Source organism: Heterodontus francisci, chromosome 23, assembly GCF_036365525.1.
Source record: "Heterodontus francisci isolate sHetFra1 chromosome 23, sHetFra1.hap1, whole genome shotgun sequence".
Taxonomy (NCBI): domain Eukaryota; kingdom Metazoa; phylum Chordata; class Chondrichthyes; order Heterodontiformes; family Heterodontidae; genus Heterodontus; species Heterodontus francisci.
Window position 1 is genome coordinate 60,649,952 of NC_090393.1, and position 18,614 is coordinate 60,668,565.

Sequence of the window (18,614 nt, forward strand, 5' to 3'; positions counted from 1 at the left end):
CTACACGTAATGGCATGAATTGATCGCTATCTAGTGTACTTGGAATGGTACAACTCAGGCACTATCCAGTAAACCTGGAACAGTTTGACTCCTGAACAGACCCGAAACATTAACTCTGCTTCTCTCTCCACAGATGCTGCCAGACCGGCTGAATATTTCCAGTACTTCCTGTTTTTATTTCAGATTTCCAGCATCTGTAGTATTATGCTTTTATTCTATTTATTACAGCCTCAAGAAGAGCAAGTAAGTGTAATTAGCTGAATTCACACCATGACATGCACTTGGCTTTCTTAACTCCCATTCTTAAATAATACTGATACCCAGGTCACTACTTTATCTGAGGCAGTGCAGTAATATCCACTTTGGATTCAGTGCCTCTATATTGGAATTTTTCTGTCATATTTCTGAATCTGCAAGTAAAGATGCATTACCGGAATATAGACTAAGAATATGACATTTGTGCTGCACCTAACCTGCAACATTTGATATTAATCCCGGATGAGTCATAATCTTTTCTCCATTACTGATCACCCTCAACTCAGTTATTACGATATTCACCAGTATTTCTTTGCAATGAAAGAAAATGCCAAATAGACCTAGTTACTTACCGTAATATTCAGTCACCACAGGAACAAGACCACAGTTCCCAGCAATGTAAGCATGAGTTGCATCGAGGGAGGCAGCATCCACCTCATCCCTCTTCAAAATAAAAATAAATTCCATTGTTAGGCTTTCATGAGTCTGATCCCTGAGATTAAAGGAAAACTTAGGACTAGCTCAGGATTCTTCTTCGCATAAAGAGCAATACACTCTTGAAATGGATTTCTGATTGAGGAAGTAGAGGTAGCAACCTCAGATCACTGGGATGCCCTAAATGAGGGACTGTGGATTTTTTTATGAATGGATGAATAACAATGGGACAAACAGCCTTAACTCTATTCTTCTTGTGGTCTTGGCACAACCACTTTGTTTTCGAGGGTGTAAATGAAAGGCAATATATGTTATTCTGCATGGAAATTATTAACAAAAAATATACTTTATCTTCCGCCCAACAGCCAATTTTCTTCCATTCACTCGTAAAGGTGTGGCCTGATCTTGGAGTATGATTCTGTGGGCACTGCCGTATGTTGGGGTATGGTTGTGTGGGTACTGTCCCAGGTTGGGGTACGGGTGCGCAGGTACTTTAATGTGTTGATGTACGGTTCTGTGGGTAGCATGTCTTCTTGGGGTATGGTTGTGTGAGTACTGTAATAAATTGGGGTTTGGTTATGTGGTCACTGCCTCATATACACTGATAACACCCAACTCTACCTCTCTACCACCTATTGCGATCTCTCCATTCTCTTCTGTTGTCACACTGCTTATCTAATATCCATTGGATAAGCTGCCATTTCCTTCCGTTGAACTTTTTCTTCTGTCCCCACCACAAACTCCATATCCCCGCTAACCCCTCCCTATGTAATGGCTCTGAGTGAACTAGACCATTTGCAACTTCAGCTCCTACTGGGACCCTGAGCTGAGCTTCTGATTCCATATCCTATCCGTCACAAAGTCAGCCTGCTTTTACCTCAGTAACATTGCCAGTCTCTGCCTCTGCCTCAGCCCATCTGCTTCGTAAACACTCATCCAAGCCTTTATCACCTTCAGACTTGACTACTTCACTGCTCAATTAATCGGCCTCCCATACTCCACCCTCTGTAAACTTTAGCTCATCCAAAATTCTGCTGTATGTATCTAATACTCCACCAAGTCCTCCACAACCATCACCCCTATCCTTCAGCTGCTACATTGGTCCTCCAATGCTTCCAAATTAATTCCTCATTCTTGTGTTTAAAGCCCTCCAAGCCCTCAAACATCCCTATCTCTGTAACTTCCCTCAGCTCTAAACCGCCCACCCCCCACCCCAGAACTTTGCTCCATAAACCCAGGCCTCTTATGCATCCCTCACTCCCTTCACCCCACCATTAACAGTTATACCTTCAGCAGTCTGGGTTCCACATTCTGGAATTCTCTCCCTAAACCTCGCTGCCTCTTTCCCCTCCTTTAAGACCCTCCTAAGACACTTCACTGACCGAGTTTTTGGTCATCCCTTCAAATAGTTCCTTCTTTAGCTTGACATACATTTTTATTTTATACTCCGAAGTATCGGGATAGTTTTGTACATTAAAGGTGCTAAATATACACAAGTTGCGGTTGAATTTTGCAGAGCTAGTGATATAATGTGGTATTTTCAGATATGATTTAGGTGGGTCCTCAAAAAGCCAGAGGGGCAACTAGAGTAGGCCACTGGTTTATTGAGTTGGCTCCACTATTTTGTCAGCCATGGCAGCTCTTTATCTTTTTAATTCCTATTCCCTATTCTTTTGCCATATTATTTAATATTCTAACTCTCCAAGTAAGTATCTCTATGCCAGCTAATGTCGGAACCCACGTGACTTACAGGGTTTTTCATCAAAATGGTGATTGTCAAACAGGGGAGTGATTTAAGACACTTATGTGACACCAGATTTTGTGGTATAATTTCTACGTAAATTCTACATAATTCTGTGTAAATTATGCATGAAACTTTGGGACAAAGTAATAATATTTCAACAGGCAGTGGATATTACAATAACTTACATCAACAACATTTTTGGGATGATGGTTAATTTAAAATTCAGTGAAATTAGACACCTTTATCATTTCTATGCAGTCACTCATTGACGTCGCTCTGATGCAGACCAGTGGGTCGGATTTTGTATTGAGGGCCCACTCTTCACACTTGCTCTGCTCAGCTGCACTGATACAGCACCACCGCACGATGCTGTTTTCCAAGGAGCTCCCTAACAAAGAACAACAGCACAAGATCACATTTGGAAAATGCACATTTTATTTTGCAACTTCTGCACCCTCCCCATCCCCACCCCCACCAATTTTCTCTCCTAACCAGTGTCACACTTACGAGAAGTGCGATGATGAAAAAATACAGACTCAAACTGAAGAGTTATAAAAAATGAACTTTACCTTTTAAATAAAAGGACAATGATGCAAAAGATAGCCGCATGTGTATTCAAACAGTGCTACACTGTGGTTTAGAACAATGGATGCCTAACCAGGTTGAGAAGTATCAATTACCCCTATCTTGAAACATTTCTGAATTGAATGGGTTCTACTGAAACAAAGAAGATATGAAGTGGAAACATCAGAACTGGATTATTCTCATCCTGGGCCATTGTGTGATCACCAGTGGGGGAGAGACCAAAGCGTCTCCTACCAGAATCTGATGTAACTAACGTAAAAAGACAGTCCTTGAGGCAGAGAGAGAAACAGAGAGACCCAGAAAGAAGCATCAGCAAAAAGCTTGTTCAGCTAAGAGCTGGGAGAAAATCCAGCAAGTCAGAAGGGAAGGCACCCTGCTGTAAATTCTACATTTTTAACTTGTGCAGCAGTGAATTGGAAGTGATCCTTTGTCTTCAAACTGAACTTTCCACCAAGAGAAAAACCTACAAACACCTCGGGCCTGCAACCAACAAGAACCTGACTTCCGAGAGAATTCAACAGGTCTACTGTGAAACCCGAAACCCTACCTCAATTTTCCTATCAGTCTCTTCTTGTGCGAGTGAATTTGTGAGTGAATGTGGTTGCTACAATGTCAGGATAAAGCATATTGCTCAATAAATAATTAATCTTCTGTTTTAAACCTACAAGAAAACCTGTCGCTGTCAGTTTATTTGACAAATAAAACACAAAGGGGTTAAACCCTAATATTACAAAACACTTGCTGCGGTCAGGTAGGAGTTGAACAATGGGAACCACCTCACCATGTGGCAGTAACATCAGGATTGCCAATTCTGATTGGATGTATTCTGAGAGGTTTTATCACATGACCTCCTGTCTCCAACTGCCCTGCCCCCAATACTCCTGCCATTGGTTGTCCAACATGCCCATCCATCCACAGCTGATCGAGGAGACCTCAGGAAATCCCAGGCCAGCATAGTGTGGGTCAGAGATCTGATGTAATGGGTTTCTGGCCCCTTTTTACTGCTTCACTGCTCCTGGGGACTAAAGTGGCAGAAATGGCCTTTCTCTGGGGCTTCTGCCAATCTCCAGCCAAGGTTACAGTGAAAGACCAAGAGAAGCCCTCGAAATTTCCAGGCCTCTGTATTCCCCAAGTTTTAAAGAAGAGTAACACAAACCCATTAGCAAATATCAGTAATTAGACCTGAGGAAGGAAGAAAAGAGGCATAAATTAGAGACTGTACCTGGATCTTCCTGCTCTGAGCGACTAGGAAGAAACTGTTGCCACTAGCAGGTGGGTCAGTAACCAATGCACACAGATTAAATATAATTGGCAAAAGAACCAGAGGGAAAATGAGAATTCCTTTTTACACTGCAAGTTACTGTGACCTGAAATGCAATGCTTGAAAGGGTGGTGGAAAAGGGAATTGGATAGATATTTGAAAAATAAAAATTTGCAGGTGTATGGAGAAAGAGAAGGGTTAATTATATAGCTCTTTCAAAGAGCCAGTACAGACACGATGGGCCAAATGGCCATCCTCTGTGCCATATGATTCTATGAATCTGCTTCATACTGCATAGTGCAACTGCCCACTCAGTCTTTCAGGAGCCTCTTTCCCCAGTGGTTTACTTAATCCCAGAGATGGAGGACTGAAGCTTAAAATTCCAGAATCCCCCTCTGTTAAACTGTGCAATAGAACACAGACTCTGTCCCAAATTGTGGGGACAGGATCACTTGCATTGACTGGTGTGCCGGTGCTTGAGAGGAAGCTTCAGCCAGGCCCCTCCCTCCTGATCCATCCTTGAAAGGCGGAGCAGCCCACAGCAGCTCCAACTGTGCAGCCCCTCGAGCCTTCTGGTCCAGGGTCGCCAACCGTCCAGGATTCCCTGGAGCCTCTGAAAACTGCAGTGAGCATACCAGGAGAAAAATCATAGGCACATTGAAAAAAAATTGTTCTTTATTATTATCTTTGAACATTTACGTTTATTATTTATTTTTAAAAATTGCAATATTTTATTCTGGAATATTGAATCATAGCCAGAGAATTACCTGCCAGGCTTCACTTCCCATTCCCACATTGCTATCTCTGGAGAGCTGTTGATCTATCCTTGGATCCCTCCTGTTTCTCATCTATATGCTGCCCCTTGGCTACAACATGCGAAAACACAATGTCAAGTTTCACATGTACGCAGATGACACCAAGGTCTATCTCGCCACCAACTCTCTTGAACCTTCTGTCTCTGGTTTGTCACACTGCTTGTTCAACATCCAGTACTAGGTGAGCAGAAATATTGGGAAGACCAAAGCTATTGCAAATTGGTCCCCGTCATAAACTCTGGTCCCTGGTCACGACTCCCTCTCCCTGGCAGCTGTTTGAGGCTGAACCAGACTGTTTGCCATCTTGGTGTTGTGCTGACTACATGTCGGCTTCGTTACCCAGACCTCCTACCTCGACCTCCGTAACATCTCTCAACTCCAACCCTGTATCAGCTCATCTGCTGCTGAAACCCTCATCCACGCCTGCGTTACTACTAGACTTTATCATTAACTTTGAACATGAACATCAACGTGAAACATTAACTTTGTTTCGCCGTCCACAGATGCTACCTGGCCTGCTGAGTATTACCAACACTTCTGTCTTTATTTCTCATCACCCTGTGCTCGCTGACCTACCTTGGCTCCCAGTTCAGCAACACCTAAATTTTTAAATTCTCATCCTTGTTTTCAAATCCCTCCATAATCTCACCCCTCCCTATCTCTGTAACCTCGTGCAGCCCTACAAGCCTTTGAGATCTCTGCGCTCTTCCAATTCTGGTATCTAGTGCGTATTCAATTTTAAATCGCTCCTCCATTGGTGGCTGCGTTTTCAGCCACCTTGGCCCAAAGCTCTGGAATTCCCTCCCTAAACCTTTCGGCCTTTCTACCCCTCTCTCCCTCCTTTAAAATGCGCCTTAAAACCTACCTCTTTGGCCAAGATTTTGGTTATCTGTCCTAATATCTCTTCCTGTGGATCAGTGTCAAATTTTGATTGATAATTCTCCTGTGAAGTGTCTTGGGATGTTTTGCTATGTTAAGTGCGTGATATAAATGGGAAGTTGTTGTTTGGAGACAGGAAAAGAGGATGTTCGACCATGTGGGGCAAATGGAGATGAGAGGGCATGTGATGAAACCTCCAGGAATAAGTACAACCAGAGTTGACCAAAGGAAGAAATTGTCTTTAGGAGTTTCTGACACCAGAAGGAGCCATTCCGCCTCTGGACAGGAGGTCATTGCTTCCCCCCCGGAATCAAATACCTCAGCCTGAGTGAGGTTTAGGTCCTTTTATAAGGCCTCAATGGGACTCATGCAGCTCTCAGTTGGTGAACATTCAATAACAGGCTTTTCATGGGTGGAGTGGGTATTCTATTTCAGAAAGCCAACTGGTAAAGGATAGAGGTGGAGCCAATCTTTACACACTGCTACATTTATTTACAGAATTACACATTACAAGCAAACATCTCCTAACCTAACAACCACAGTTTTCATCTGTGTCTATAGGGGGCTCGTGAATGCCCACCACCTGCATACAATTAAACACAATTTATGCATAATTAACAATAGGCAGAATTCCTGGAGTAATCTAGAAACTCCCCCGACATGGCCCCCTCTATGTAGGTGGAGCATTAACCCATGGGTCTCCCACCCTCCCACCCCACCAGAATAAACAAGACAGAATGCTGACGAAACCAGGTCCTGCCCAAATTCAGCAACTGCTGGGCGATCCGCCCTTTCATCCCCACCCTTGATCCAGGTTGAAATTTTTGGGCCCTTGGTTCTCTGCTTGAGAAATGTGCTATCGGGACTGTTGGAGTGGTAAGATAAACAATTCAGGCCACATTAATCTTTTCTGGTAAAGCAGGAATCAGCCAATACTGATAACAGACAGCATTACCTCCATGGCCCAGTCCTTTCAACAGGGCGATGTAGTCCAACCCCAACACCTGATTGATGTCAGCGTTGTCTGCAAGAAGCAGGAGCTTCTCAGTGGCATCTTGAAACATCAGGTTTCTACCGCTGAAGCTGGCTGAGCCGAATAAGCGGAACCGTCGCGACTGCTTCCCGTTTCTCCCAAAAAGATGCTGCAACAAACACCAAGCTGTTAGCTCCAAGCCGTTCTCCAATACTAACCATGGCAGAATAATGATCTTACTTCTGGAAAATCTCCTGAACAAGCCTCGTTTACTTCAGTTATGTGGAGATGCTGGAAAAGGTGGAATTATTCTCCTTAGAGCAGAAAAGGTGAGTGGGAGATTTGATAAGGGTGTTCAAAATTATTAGGGGTTTTGATAGAGTAACTAAGAAGAAACTGTTTCCAGTAGCAGGAGGGTCAGTAACCCATGGACATAGATTAAAGATAATTATCAGAAGAACCGGGGGGAGATGAAGAGAATTTTTTGATGAAAGCGCGTTGTTATGATCTGGAATGCACTGCTTGAAAGGGTGATTGAGCAGATTCAACAGTAATTTCCAAAAGAGGAAGTCAATAAATACTTAAGGAAAATCTGCAGGGCTACGGGGAAAGAGCGGAGAGTGGGATTAATTGGATAGCTCTTTCAAAGAATGGGCATGATGGGCCGAATGGCCTGCCTTCTGTGCTGTAAGATTCTATGGGAGTCAAATTTGTTCACGACGCGACGCAAATTACATCGATTAACCAGAGGCCGACAGCGTCACAGGCCGTGACCCACGCAGGTTTCCTCAATGTATCAATGGTGAACACTTTGTGGATCACGCAGGAGTGGCCCAGTGGTGCTTCTGCCCCAGGGAATCTACGTGGTCTGCACTGCATCGCTTTAAAGCTGCACTATGCAGACGAACCACTCCCCCACCATGATTCTATTAAGTGTGGCAGCCATGGAGAATATCAAATGTTATTGTATGACATCATTAAATTGCTAGTGATAGAGTTAATAGGGAGATTTAATTTTGGAGTGTTCCAGCAGGGAACTGCCACGGATGTAGTGGGGATAATTTCCCACAGAGGCCTCTTCCAATTGTCTACACCCTTTCTCAGAGGCTTTCCGCAGATCTTCTGTTGAAGTCAGAGCGGACAATCAGGAGACCTCTGCCGCAGCCATTCATGTCCAATTTACCGCATGAGATCCTGCTGTGCTGCAAATGTCTCGGGTTCTGATGATTCCTGTGTCTCCTATTCTGATGAAGACATTACCTTGTTTATGTTAACTTATAACTTAGGAGGAGTTTGATGTGAACATGCTAAGTATTTGCATAATAATATCACACAATGTAATTCTCAAAATTTACAATGTCAATTGAACAGTTCTCAGTTGAAGCAGATAATTAGAGCCCTTGGCACCAACAACAACTTGTATTTATATAGCACCTTTAACATAGTAAAATATCCAAAGGCTCTTCACAGGAGTGTTATCAAACAAAATCTGACACTGAGCCACATAAGAAGATATTTGGCAAATGAACAAAAGCTTGGTTTTAAGGAGCATCTTAAAGGAGGAGAGAGAGAGGTAGAGAGGCAGAAAGGTTTAAGGAGGGAATTCCAGAGCTTAGGACCTAGGCAACTGAAGGCACGGTCACAAATGGTGAAGCAATGGAAATCAAAGATATGCAAGGGGCCAGAATTGGAGGAGCACAGAGATTTTGGAGCTGTCTAGGGCTGGAGGAGGTTATAGAGATAGGGAGGAGCAGGTCATGGAGGGATTTGAAGATGATGCTGGAGAGGATACAGGCAGCGGAGTTTTGGATGAGCTGAATTTTATGAAGGGTGCAAAGTGAGATGCTGGCCAGTGGAACATTGGAAAAGTCAAGTCTGTAGTTAACAAAGGTATGTATGAGGGTTTTATCAGCAGATTAACTGAGGCAGGGGCAGAAACGGGTGATGTTATGAAGGTGAAAGTAGGCAGTATTTGTGATGGAGAGCATATAGGGTTAGAAGCACAGCTCGGAATCAAATAAGATATCGAGATTGTGTAGTTCAGCTGTGACAGTAGCTGTGTTGGGGGATGGAATGGATTGCAAGGGACCAGTCAACGGCTTCAATCTTCTCAATATTTAATTGGATGAAATTGCAGAATATCTAGGACAAACAGCGTGACAATCAGTGGCAGTGGAGGGGTCAAGGGAGAGGTGTGTGAGGTAGAGCTAGGTTGTTGTCAATGTACATTTGGAACCCAATGTTGTGTTTTTGGAGGATCCAAAAATGTTGCTGAGGGGTGGCATGTAGATGAGGAAGAGAAGGGGACCTCTTTTTGGGCAAACTGTGGCCCACGGAGGACTCGCAAAACCTTCAACTCCCTGGACCCCCTTCCCCCGGACTTCACGCCCACCACCCCGCACCCCACCCCCACCCCCACCCCCCGCCACCACCCCACCTCACTGGGAACCTCCAGACCTGAAGTTCAGGCTTTCAGCATAAGGCCTGGGTCCAAGGCCTCTGCAGTACGAGCAGTGGCCACCACTCCTGCTGGTGCTGCTGATACTGCTGAGCTGCCGGCCCTCTGATTGGCTGGCAATTCTTAGAGGTGGGGTCCCGGTCTTTAAAGGGACGGAGATCCCGGCGCCAGAAAGTTTGCCTCCGGAACAAAGGAGGATCGTGCCGGTGATGCAAAAAGACCGAGGCGTTGTTCCTCCTGCCTTTTCGGCCCGCGCCAGGAGCCCTACCGCCTCCACAAGATCCCGGCCAATGTGTCATTTGTGACATGTTAATCCATAATATTTCTCATATGATCAGGATCAGGGAGCTTACGTCACTGGATTAACAGGGCTGATCCTCCACTTCCAGCTGAGTGACGACTCGTCGCAGGCCCGGAGCCCCCAGCATCCCACAATAAACCAGATAGGAACATGGGGTTATGGGATCAGCCTGGTCCAGACAGGAGTGCTGTTTTCAAACAATGACCCTCATTGGAAACTATTCAGTGCTCCCATATTCCCAGCAGGGGCCCTTGCTTGACAGAAGCAGCAGTCAGAGATAATCCTACAGAAAAGTAGCATGGATTCTCTGCCTGTACCCCTTCAACCTCGGCTTGCCTCTAGGAGGTTGGGACCACTTGGTAGACTATAAACAGAGCAAGTGATTAGTTAGCACTCAGATACCAGCATTTTCAACGCCTCCGCTGACTGTTCATGTAAAAATACAGTAAAAATGTGGACATATATTGCCATTCCTTTATTGTCATTGGGTGAAAATTCTGGAACTCCCTACTGAACAGCACCACATGGATTGCAGCAGTACACGAAGAAGGCTCACCACCACTTTCCCAAGGGCAACTAGGGATGGACAATAAATGCTAGGGATACCTGCATCCCGTGAATGAAGTAAAGAAATCATGCTAGACTGCACTAGAAGCCAAGTGGAAAATTTACCCCTGAAAGTTTCTTGGTGAGCACTGTGTTTTAGGGAGGGATTTTAAATGAAACTTACCTATATTACAAGGTAATAAAAGCAAAATACTGCAAATGCAGGAAATCTGAAATAACAACAAGAAATGCTGGAAATACTCAGCAGGTCTGGCAGCATCTGTGCAGAGAGAAGCAGAGTTAACGTTTCAGGTCAGAGACCCTTCTTCTGCATAGATGCTGCCAGACCTGCTGAGTATTTCCAGCATTTCTTATATTACAAGGTGCTTAGCAGGTCTGAGTACTTGAAAAAGAATCATCTGTCACATTCAGTAAAGTCACACGCAAGTGACACAATGATGTGTCCTATCTCAATATCGCAATGCTTTTTCAAACAAACATTTACCAGACACCTTTTTTATGGAAGATAACTGAACTCCTTTAAGTTGTCATTTGGTTATTAACACAGATCATTAATCAAATAAAGCATTCCAGGTCCTGTCACATAGCAGCAGGTTACTGTACCTGAGCCACAGCAAGAAATTTCCGTGTGATCTTTCTGTAGTTGTATCTGGTCACAATAGCATTCCCAGGCCCCCGTCCAAGATTACATTTTCTGAAGTCCTTCAGATTGGCCTGGGTTCCATCAGCGCAAAGCAGTTTGTACTTGCCCGCTTCTGATCCTGCGGAGAATAATTAGGCAATCGATTATTATAGTCCTAGAAGGCACTTAACATGACTGGAAATGGCATGATTCCTTCCTATAATCTCTTAGCTCAGGGTTGTCCAAACCTTTCGCATGGGGGGGGGCCACATTACAATTTTTGTCTTACATAGGGGGCCGTTGAGACAATTTCAGAAAGATAAAGGCATTAAAAACCTATCTTACTATTAATCGAAACAATAACAAATGTGCATTTTTGTGAAGAAGCTTTAAATGAGAAGATTATTTTATTGACTTACTTTCTCATCACTAGGTTGTACACTGATTTAGTGAGATACCTAGCATTTTTTTGCTTGCACAAGTAGTCAAAATGTTTGTTCGCACACTTCTTGTAGCGATGTGGAGTATTCTGGATAGATGTCCATCTGTCAGGAGTGATCTTGATCACTCTCTCTTCCCCTCTCTCTCTCTCTGCCTCTCTCTCTCTCTAATTGTGCCTCCCCCTCTCTATGTTCCCCCCTCTCTATGTTGTTCCCCCCCCCGTGTTGCTCCCCTACTCTGTGTCAGCCTCGCTCTCTGTGCCCCCCTCTCTCCGCCCCCCTCTTTCTCTCTCTGTCCCCCCTCTTTCTCTCTGCCCCCTCTCTCTCTCTCTCTCTCTCTGTCGCCCTCTCTCTCTCTGTCCCTCTCTCTCTCTGACCCTTCTCTCTCTCTCTAATCACCACTCTCTCTCTCTCTATTCCCCCCACACTCTCTCTCTGTTCCCCCCTCTCTCTGCCCCCTCCTTCTATCTCTGTCTCCCCTCTTTCTCTCTGCCCTCTCTCTCTCTGCCCCCTCCCTCCCTCTCTCTGTCGCCCTCTCTATCTCTGTCCCTCTCTCTCTCTGACCCTTCTCTCTCTCTCTATTCACCCCTCTCTCTCTATTCCCCCCAGACTCTCTCTCTGTTCCCCCCTCTCTCTTCCCCCTCCTTCTCTCTCTGTCTCCCCTCTTTCTCTCTGCCCTCTCTCTCTCTCTCTCTCTGTCGCCCCCCTCTCTCTCTGTCCCTCTCTCTCTCTGACCCTTCTCTCTCTCTATTCACCCCTCTCTCTGTCTCTCTCTGCCTCCCTCTCTCTCTGTCCCTTCTCTCTCTCTCTCTGCCCCCCCTCTCTCTCTGTCCCGCCTCTCTCTGTTCCCCCACTCTCTCTGCCCCCTCTTTCTGTTCTCCCCTTCTTTCTCTGTTCCCCCTCTCTCTCTGTTCCCTCCTCTTTCTCAGTCTGTCCCCCCACTCTCTCTGTTCCCCCTCTCTCTCACTGTCTCTCTCTCTCCCTCTCTCTGTTCCTCCCTCTCTCTCTCTTCCCCCTCCCTCTCTCTCTCTGATCCCCCCTCTCTCTGTCCCTCTCTCTCTCTGTTGCCTCCTTACCTCTCTGTTCCCCCCTCTCTCTGTCCCTCTCCCTCTCTCTCTGTTGCTCCCCACTTTCTCTGTCCCTCTCACTATCTCTGTTCCCCTCTCTCACTATCTCTTGCTCTCTATTTTTCCCCCCCTTTTTGTTCCCCCTCTCTCTCTCTCCCTGGACCCCCCTCTCTCTTTGCCCCTCTCTCTCTCTGTTCCCTCCCACTCTCTCTCTGTCCCTCTCTCTCTCTGTTCCCCTGCTCTCTCTCTCTGCTCCCCTCTCTCTCTCTCTGTCCCTCTCTCTCTCTCTCTGTTCCCCCTCTCTCTTTGTTCCCCCGCTTTCTCTCTCTCTGTCCCCCCTCCTCTCTCTCTCTCTGCTCCCCTCTCTCTCGCTCTGTCCCTCTCTCTCTCTCTCTGTTCCCCCTCTCTCTTTGTTCCCCCGCTTTCTCTCTCTCTGTCCCCCCTCCTCTCTCTCTCTCTCTCTCTCTCTCTCTGACAGTTGCATTGAGCAGGATGTTCAGCACAGCAGCTTTGTGGTTGGTCTTTTTTTTAATTCGTGCTGTCAGTTTTCAAAAGCCCGCTAGAAAACCTCAAATCTATCCAAAGTTGGGAAACCACTGTTCCCAATGTCAGCACCTGTCAGCTGTGAAATTTTTTAAAATTTTGGAAGAAGACGACAATGGAAAATTTCTCACCTCTGAAAGGGTACACTGGAGATTGACCATAATGATTCCAGGGATGAGGGATTTTAGCTACACGGTTAAATAGGAGAAGCTGGAGCTGTTCTCATTGGATTAAAGGGGATTGAGGAGAGATTTGATAGAGGTGTAAAGATTATGACGGGTTTGGATAAGGTCAACAAGGAAAAACTGTTCCCATTAGCTGATGGTACAAAGACTAGGGGACACAGATTTATGATTTTGGACAAGAGCTGCGGGGGGAATGTGAGGAAGAACATTTTTACACAGCTAGTGGTAATGAGCTGGAACTCACTGCCTGCAAGGGTGGTGAAAGCAGAGACAATCAATGATTTCAAAAGGAAATTGGATGGGCACTTGAAGAAAATGAACTTGCAGGGCTAATGGGATAGAGTGGAGGAATGAGACTGACAGGATTGCTCTAAGGAGAGCTGGCATAGACTCGATGGGCCGAATGGTTTCCTTCTGTGCCATACGTATCTTTATGACTCTATCACCTTCCTGTCTAACTCATCCCTCCCACTACAGGCCTGTGGACTCTGCCAGTGGATCAGCTCTCACCACCCCGCTATGCATCTTTTTTATTCTTTCATGGAATGTGAGCGTTGCTGGCAGGCTGGCATTTGTTGCCCATCCCTAATTGCCCCTGACAACTGAGTGGTTTGCTAGGCCATTTCAGAGGGCAGTTAAGAGTCAACCATATTGCTGTGGGTCTGAAGTCACATGTAGGCCAGACCAGATAAGAACGGCAGATTTCCTTCCCTAAAGGCCATTCGTGAACCAGATGGGTTTTTAAAACAATCGATGATAGCTTCATGGCACCATTACTGAGACTAGCTTTCAATTCCAGATTTGTATGAAATAATTGGATTTAAAATCCACCAGCTGCCCTGGTGGGATTTGAACCCATATCCCCAGGACCTCTGGATTACTATAATAAAAGCAAAACGATGCGGATGCTGGAAATCTGAAATAAAAACAAGAAATGCTGGATCCACTCAGCAGGTCTGGCAGCATGTGTGGAAAGAGAAGCAGAGTTAACGTTTCGGGTCAGTGACCCTTCGTCGGAACTGCCTCTGGATTACTAGTTCAGTAACATTACCACTATGCCATCATCTCCCTCCAGAATATCCATTCACTTGCCAACCCACAAATTACCAGATATATTGAATTGAAATTCACAACTTGCCAAGATTGGATTTCAACTCTCAACCTCGAGGGTTACTCATTCAGCACCATAACCGCAACCATAACCACTACAGCTGCCATGCTCCAAGCAATCAACTGATAAAGAAGGTGTTCCTAATTTCAACAACTGAGTTACGTGCCCAATCTGAATTATGATAGGGCGGCACAGCGGCGCAGTGGTTAGCACCGCAGCCTCACAGCTCCAGGGACCTGGGTTCAATTCTGGGTACTGCCTGTGCGGAGTTTGCAAGTTCTCCCTGTGACCGTGTGGGTTTTCGCCGGGTGCTCCGGTTTCCTCCCACAGCCAAAGACTTGCAGGTTGATAGGTAAATTGGCCATTGTAAATTGCCCCTAGTATAGGTAGGTGGTAGGGAATATGGGATTACTGTAGGGTTAGTATAAAATGGGTGGTTGCTGGTCAGCACAGACTTGGTGGGCTGAAGGGCCTGTTTCAGTGCTGTATCTCAAAATAAAAGGCACCCAATATTATCAAAGCACCAATTACTGGCCTGAATTGCTGTCTTCAACACCTGGTGTATAAACAGTCACACCCATCGGGAGTCCCTGTCTGCTGATTGCCCATGATTTTGTGGGCAGAATGTTGTAGGCTGTGTGTGCCTCAGACGAGGGTCTTGGGCCTAGATGCCGAAGATGAACATTTTATTTATCTCTGTTTCTCTTTTCACAGATGCTACTAGACCTGCTGCGTGTTTCTACCATTTTCTGTTTTTAATACCCTGATAAAAATTGTAAATGAGCCACATAAGGAGATATTAGGATAGGTGACCAAAAACTTGATCAATGAGATAGGTTTTAAGGAGCTTCTTAAAAGAGAGAGACAGACAGGCAGAGAGGAGGGAATTCCAGAACTTCGGACTAAACACCTGATGCACTGGCACCAATGGTGAATTTGAATACAAGGTAATTTGCTTCAAATATCTTCAACTCTTGGTCTTTCTGTATAAAGTTCCACCAGACTTCCCATTTCCTAATTTTAATGGATCAATGTTGTCAATGCCCATTGTAGTATTTAAAATTTCAATTGTCATCTTAAAATCTTAGAACAAAACCCAAATTCTCTTTTTCCCCATAATTTAAATATCTGATGACTGCTCCTCTCTGTTCTTGCTCAAAAAGCAGTAATATCCTTCCGACGACAACCAAAACCACACAAATTTCAAAATAGGGTCTGACAAGTGCGTTTTACAGCAGACTGCCAGTCTACTGCTGCCTGTTCACATTTTTTAAACTCTTTAAAAAGAAAGCTGTCACTGGGCGATTGTGACAGCCTTGCAGTCTGCTGCTATACCAGATACTGCCAAATGGGGAGCTAGTGTACATCACAAATCTTGGCTAGAGTACACTAATAGAACAAAAACATGAAGGAAATAAAAACATGTGACGTATACTTACCATTGATGTTGGCTATAGCTGTGTTATCCAGAAAAGCAACATCACTATTTTCCTTTTCCAAACACCTGCAAGAAAATGCCAGAAAATATAACCATCTGACACTTTGTACTTGCTTTAAGAACAGAATTCTGCCAATTTTCTGCCCTCCCCTGCTGAAGGCTAACTATAATCTGGGCAATCATTTTGATTTTTAGCTGACAAGGCACCTCCTTGGATCAGCTCTTATTCCTGGCTTGACTCAATATGAAATTGTGTATAATTTGTACCTTTCTGCATGTCAGTGCAGGACGGCTTATGTGAAAGGTCAATGAAGTATTTTAATGAACTACTGGTCTGAGATTGGTTGCTACAGAGGTGCAAAGTGCAACCAGCAACAAAATTATTGAATAAGATTAGAATTACACTCCAACCACCAGAACAGGGCTCTGTATACATGCACACAACTTCTCTCCCTGAGGTACATTTTATGTGGTGATTTTCCCGAGTTCACTGTACTGCCTTAATGTTCTGTGTGCATGGGTGGGTCTGTCTGCTTTCACAAGAAAAAAATTAAGTTAAAAAATAAAATTAAAAGACCAAGTTAGTTGAGTGCCCAAGGAGTCCAGCTTTTAACTTTTATTCCCCCGTGCAGTCTTAAGATGATTCTGTAAAGCCTGAGGGGAAGGAGGGTCTCACACCATTTAGATGGAAGGTTTGGTTTGAGTCACAAGTCACAATGGCACCCAATTCTGGGGTAAAACTGCCACTTATGCCTCAATGTGCACCTGAAACTGCTTCACATTGACTCAAAAGTGGCAATATGCCTTATTCAGGACTAATACAATTATCTGGCTTAGTAGTGCACTGAAGATCTGATTTACTGGGTACACAATCATGAGCTGGCTTGAGATCTCATGCTACCCCTGTCACAACCTCATGAAATGGCAGCTGGGGTGGAGTGGAGGGGAGAAACAGCCAATGCCACCCAGGACCACCACTGCTGCTGCCCCAGTCTTCCAGCGTGGCAGTGTACTGCCTGCTGACTCATGCCATTGTGTGAAGACCAGTCAATGAAATTAAAATCAAATGAAAAGTTTTTTTAAAATCACTGCATGTGGAGAAGCATGACACCTACATATCATCCAGTAGCTACTCCTGTGGCAATATGTCAGAACTAATTTACAAGGTGTACAGTGAATTTGCCCACAGTTGCAATATTGCTTGTTCCTTTGGTGTGTGATCTATTGTAAGGCTCACAGGACTACAAATAAATCCAAAGAAAACGTGGGTTTTATTATAACTTAACTGGAACATATATATACAAACAGCTACTACACGAGCTGCATCTAAACATGCCTTGCTCTATCAGGCTCCACCCATGTTTTTTTTTTAGAATTAGAATATTACAGCGCAGTACAGGCCCTTCGGCCCTCGATGTTGCACCGACCTGTGAAACCATCTGACGTACACTATTCCATTTTCATCCATATGTCTATCCAATGACCACTTAAATGCCCTTAAAGTTGGTGAGTCTACTACTGCTGCAGGAAGGGCGTTCCACGCCCCTACTACTCTCTGTGTAAAGAAACTACCTCTGACATCTGTCCTATATCTATCACCCCTCAACTTAAAGCTATGTCCCCTCGTGTTTGCCATCACCATCCGAGGAAAAAGACTCTCACTATCCACCCTATCTAACCCTCTGATTATCTTATATGTCTCTATTAAGTCACCTCTCCTCCTCCTTCTCTCCAACGAAAACAACCTCAAGTCCCTCAGCCTTTCCTCGTAAGACCTTCCCTAGATACCAGGCAACATCCTAGTAAATCTCCTCTGCACCCTTTCCAAAGCTTCCACATCCTTCCTATAATGCGGTGACCAGAACTGCACGCAATACTCCAGGTGCGGTCTCACCAGAGTTTTGTACAGCTGCAGCATGACCTCGTGGCTCTGAAACTCGATCCCCCTACTAATAAAAGCTAACACACCATATGCCTTCTTAACAGCCCTATTAACCTGGGTAGCAACCTTCAGGGATTTATGTACCTGGACACCAAGATCTCTCTGTTCATCTACACTACCAAGAATCTTCCCATTAGCCCAGTACTCTGCATTCCTGTTACTCCTTCTGAAGTGAATCACCTCACACTTTTCCGCATTAAACTCCATTTGCCATCTCTCAGCCCAGCTCTGCAGCCTATCTACGTCCCTCTGTACCATACAACATCCTTCGGCACTATCCACAACTCCACCGACCTTAGTGTCATCCGCAAATTTACTAACCCACCCTTCTACACCCTCATCCAGGTCATTTATAAAAATGACAAACAGTAGTGGCCCCAAAACAGATCCTTGCGGTACACCACTAGTAACTAAACTCCAGGATGAACATTTGCCATCAATCACCACCCTCTGTCTTCTTTCAGCTAGCCAATTTCTGATCCAAAGCTCTAGATCACCTTCAACCCCATACTTCCGTATTTTCTGCAATAGCCTACCGTGGGGAACCTTATCAAACGCCTTACTGAAATCCATATACACCACATCCACGGCTTTACCCTCATCCACCTGTTTGGTCACCTTCTCGAAAAACTCAATAAGGTTTGTGAGGCACGACCTACCCTTCACAAAACCGTGCTGACTATCGCTATTGAACTTATTCTTTTCAAGATGATTATAAATCCTATCTCTTATAACCTTTTCCAACATTTTACCCACAACCGAAGTAAGGCTCACAGGTCTATAATTACCAGGGCTGACTCTACTCCCCTTCTTGAACAAGGGGACAACATTTGCTATCCTCCAGTCTTCCGGCACTATTCCTGTCGATAATGACGACATAAAGATCAAGGACAGAGGCTCTGCAATCTCCTCCCCAGCTTCCCAGAGAATCCTAGGATAAATCCCATCTGGCCCAGGGGACTTATCTATTTTCACACTTTCCAAAATTGCTAA

The 18,614-nt window shown here is 44.9% G+C and overlaps 1 protein-coding gene across 4 annotated transcripts in view; it reads right to left on the minus strand.

Moving 5' to 3' along the window:
- Positions 1 to 18,614, minus strand: part of sxph (saxiphilin) — a 114,144-nt gene that overhangs the window by 26,331 nt on the left and 69,199 nt on the right. For all 4 annotated transcript variants that reach the window (XM_068055617.1, XM_068055613.1, XM_068055615.1 and 1 more), the window contains exons 7-11: positions 15,681 to 15,745; positions 10,877 to 11,034; positions 6,930 to 7,116; positions 2,674 to 2,822; positions 609 to 699 (exon numbers count right to left, since the gene is read on the minus strand). In XM_068055617.1, coding sequence (XP_067911718.1) covers positions 609 to 699; positions 2,674 to 2,822; positions 6,930 to 7,116; positions 10,877 to 11,034; positions 15,681 to 15,745 — 650 coding nt within the window. The remainder of the gene's footprint in view (positions 1 to 608; positions 700 to 2,673; positions 2,823 to 6,929; positions 7,117 to 10,876; positions 11,035 to 15,680; positions 15,746 to 18,614) is intronic.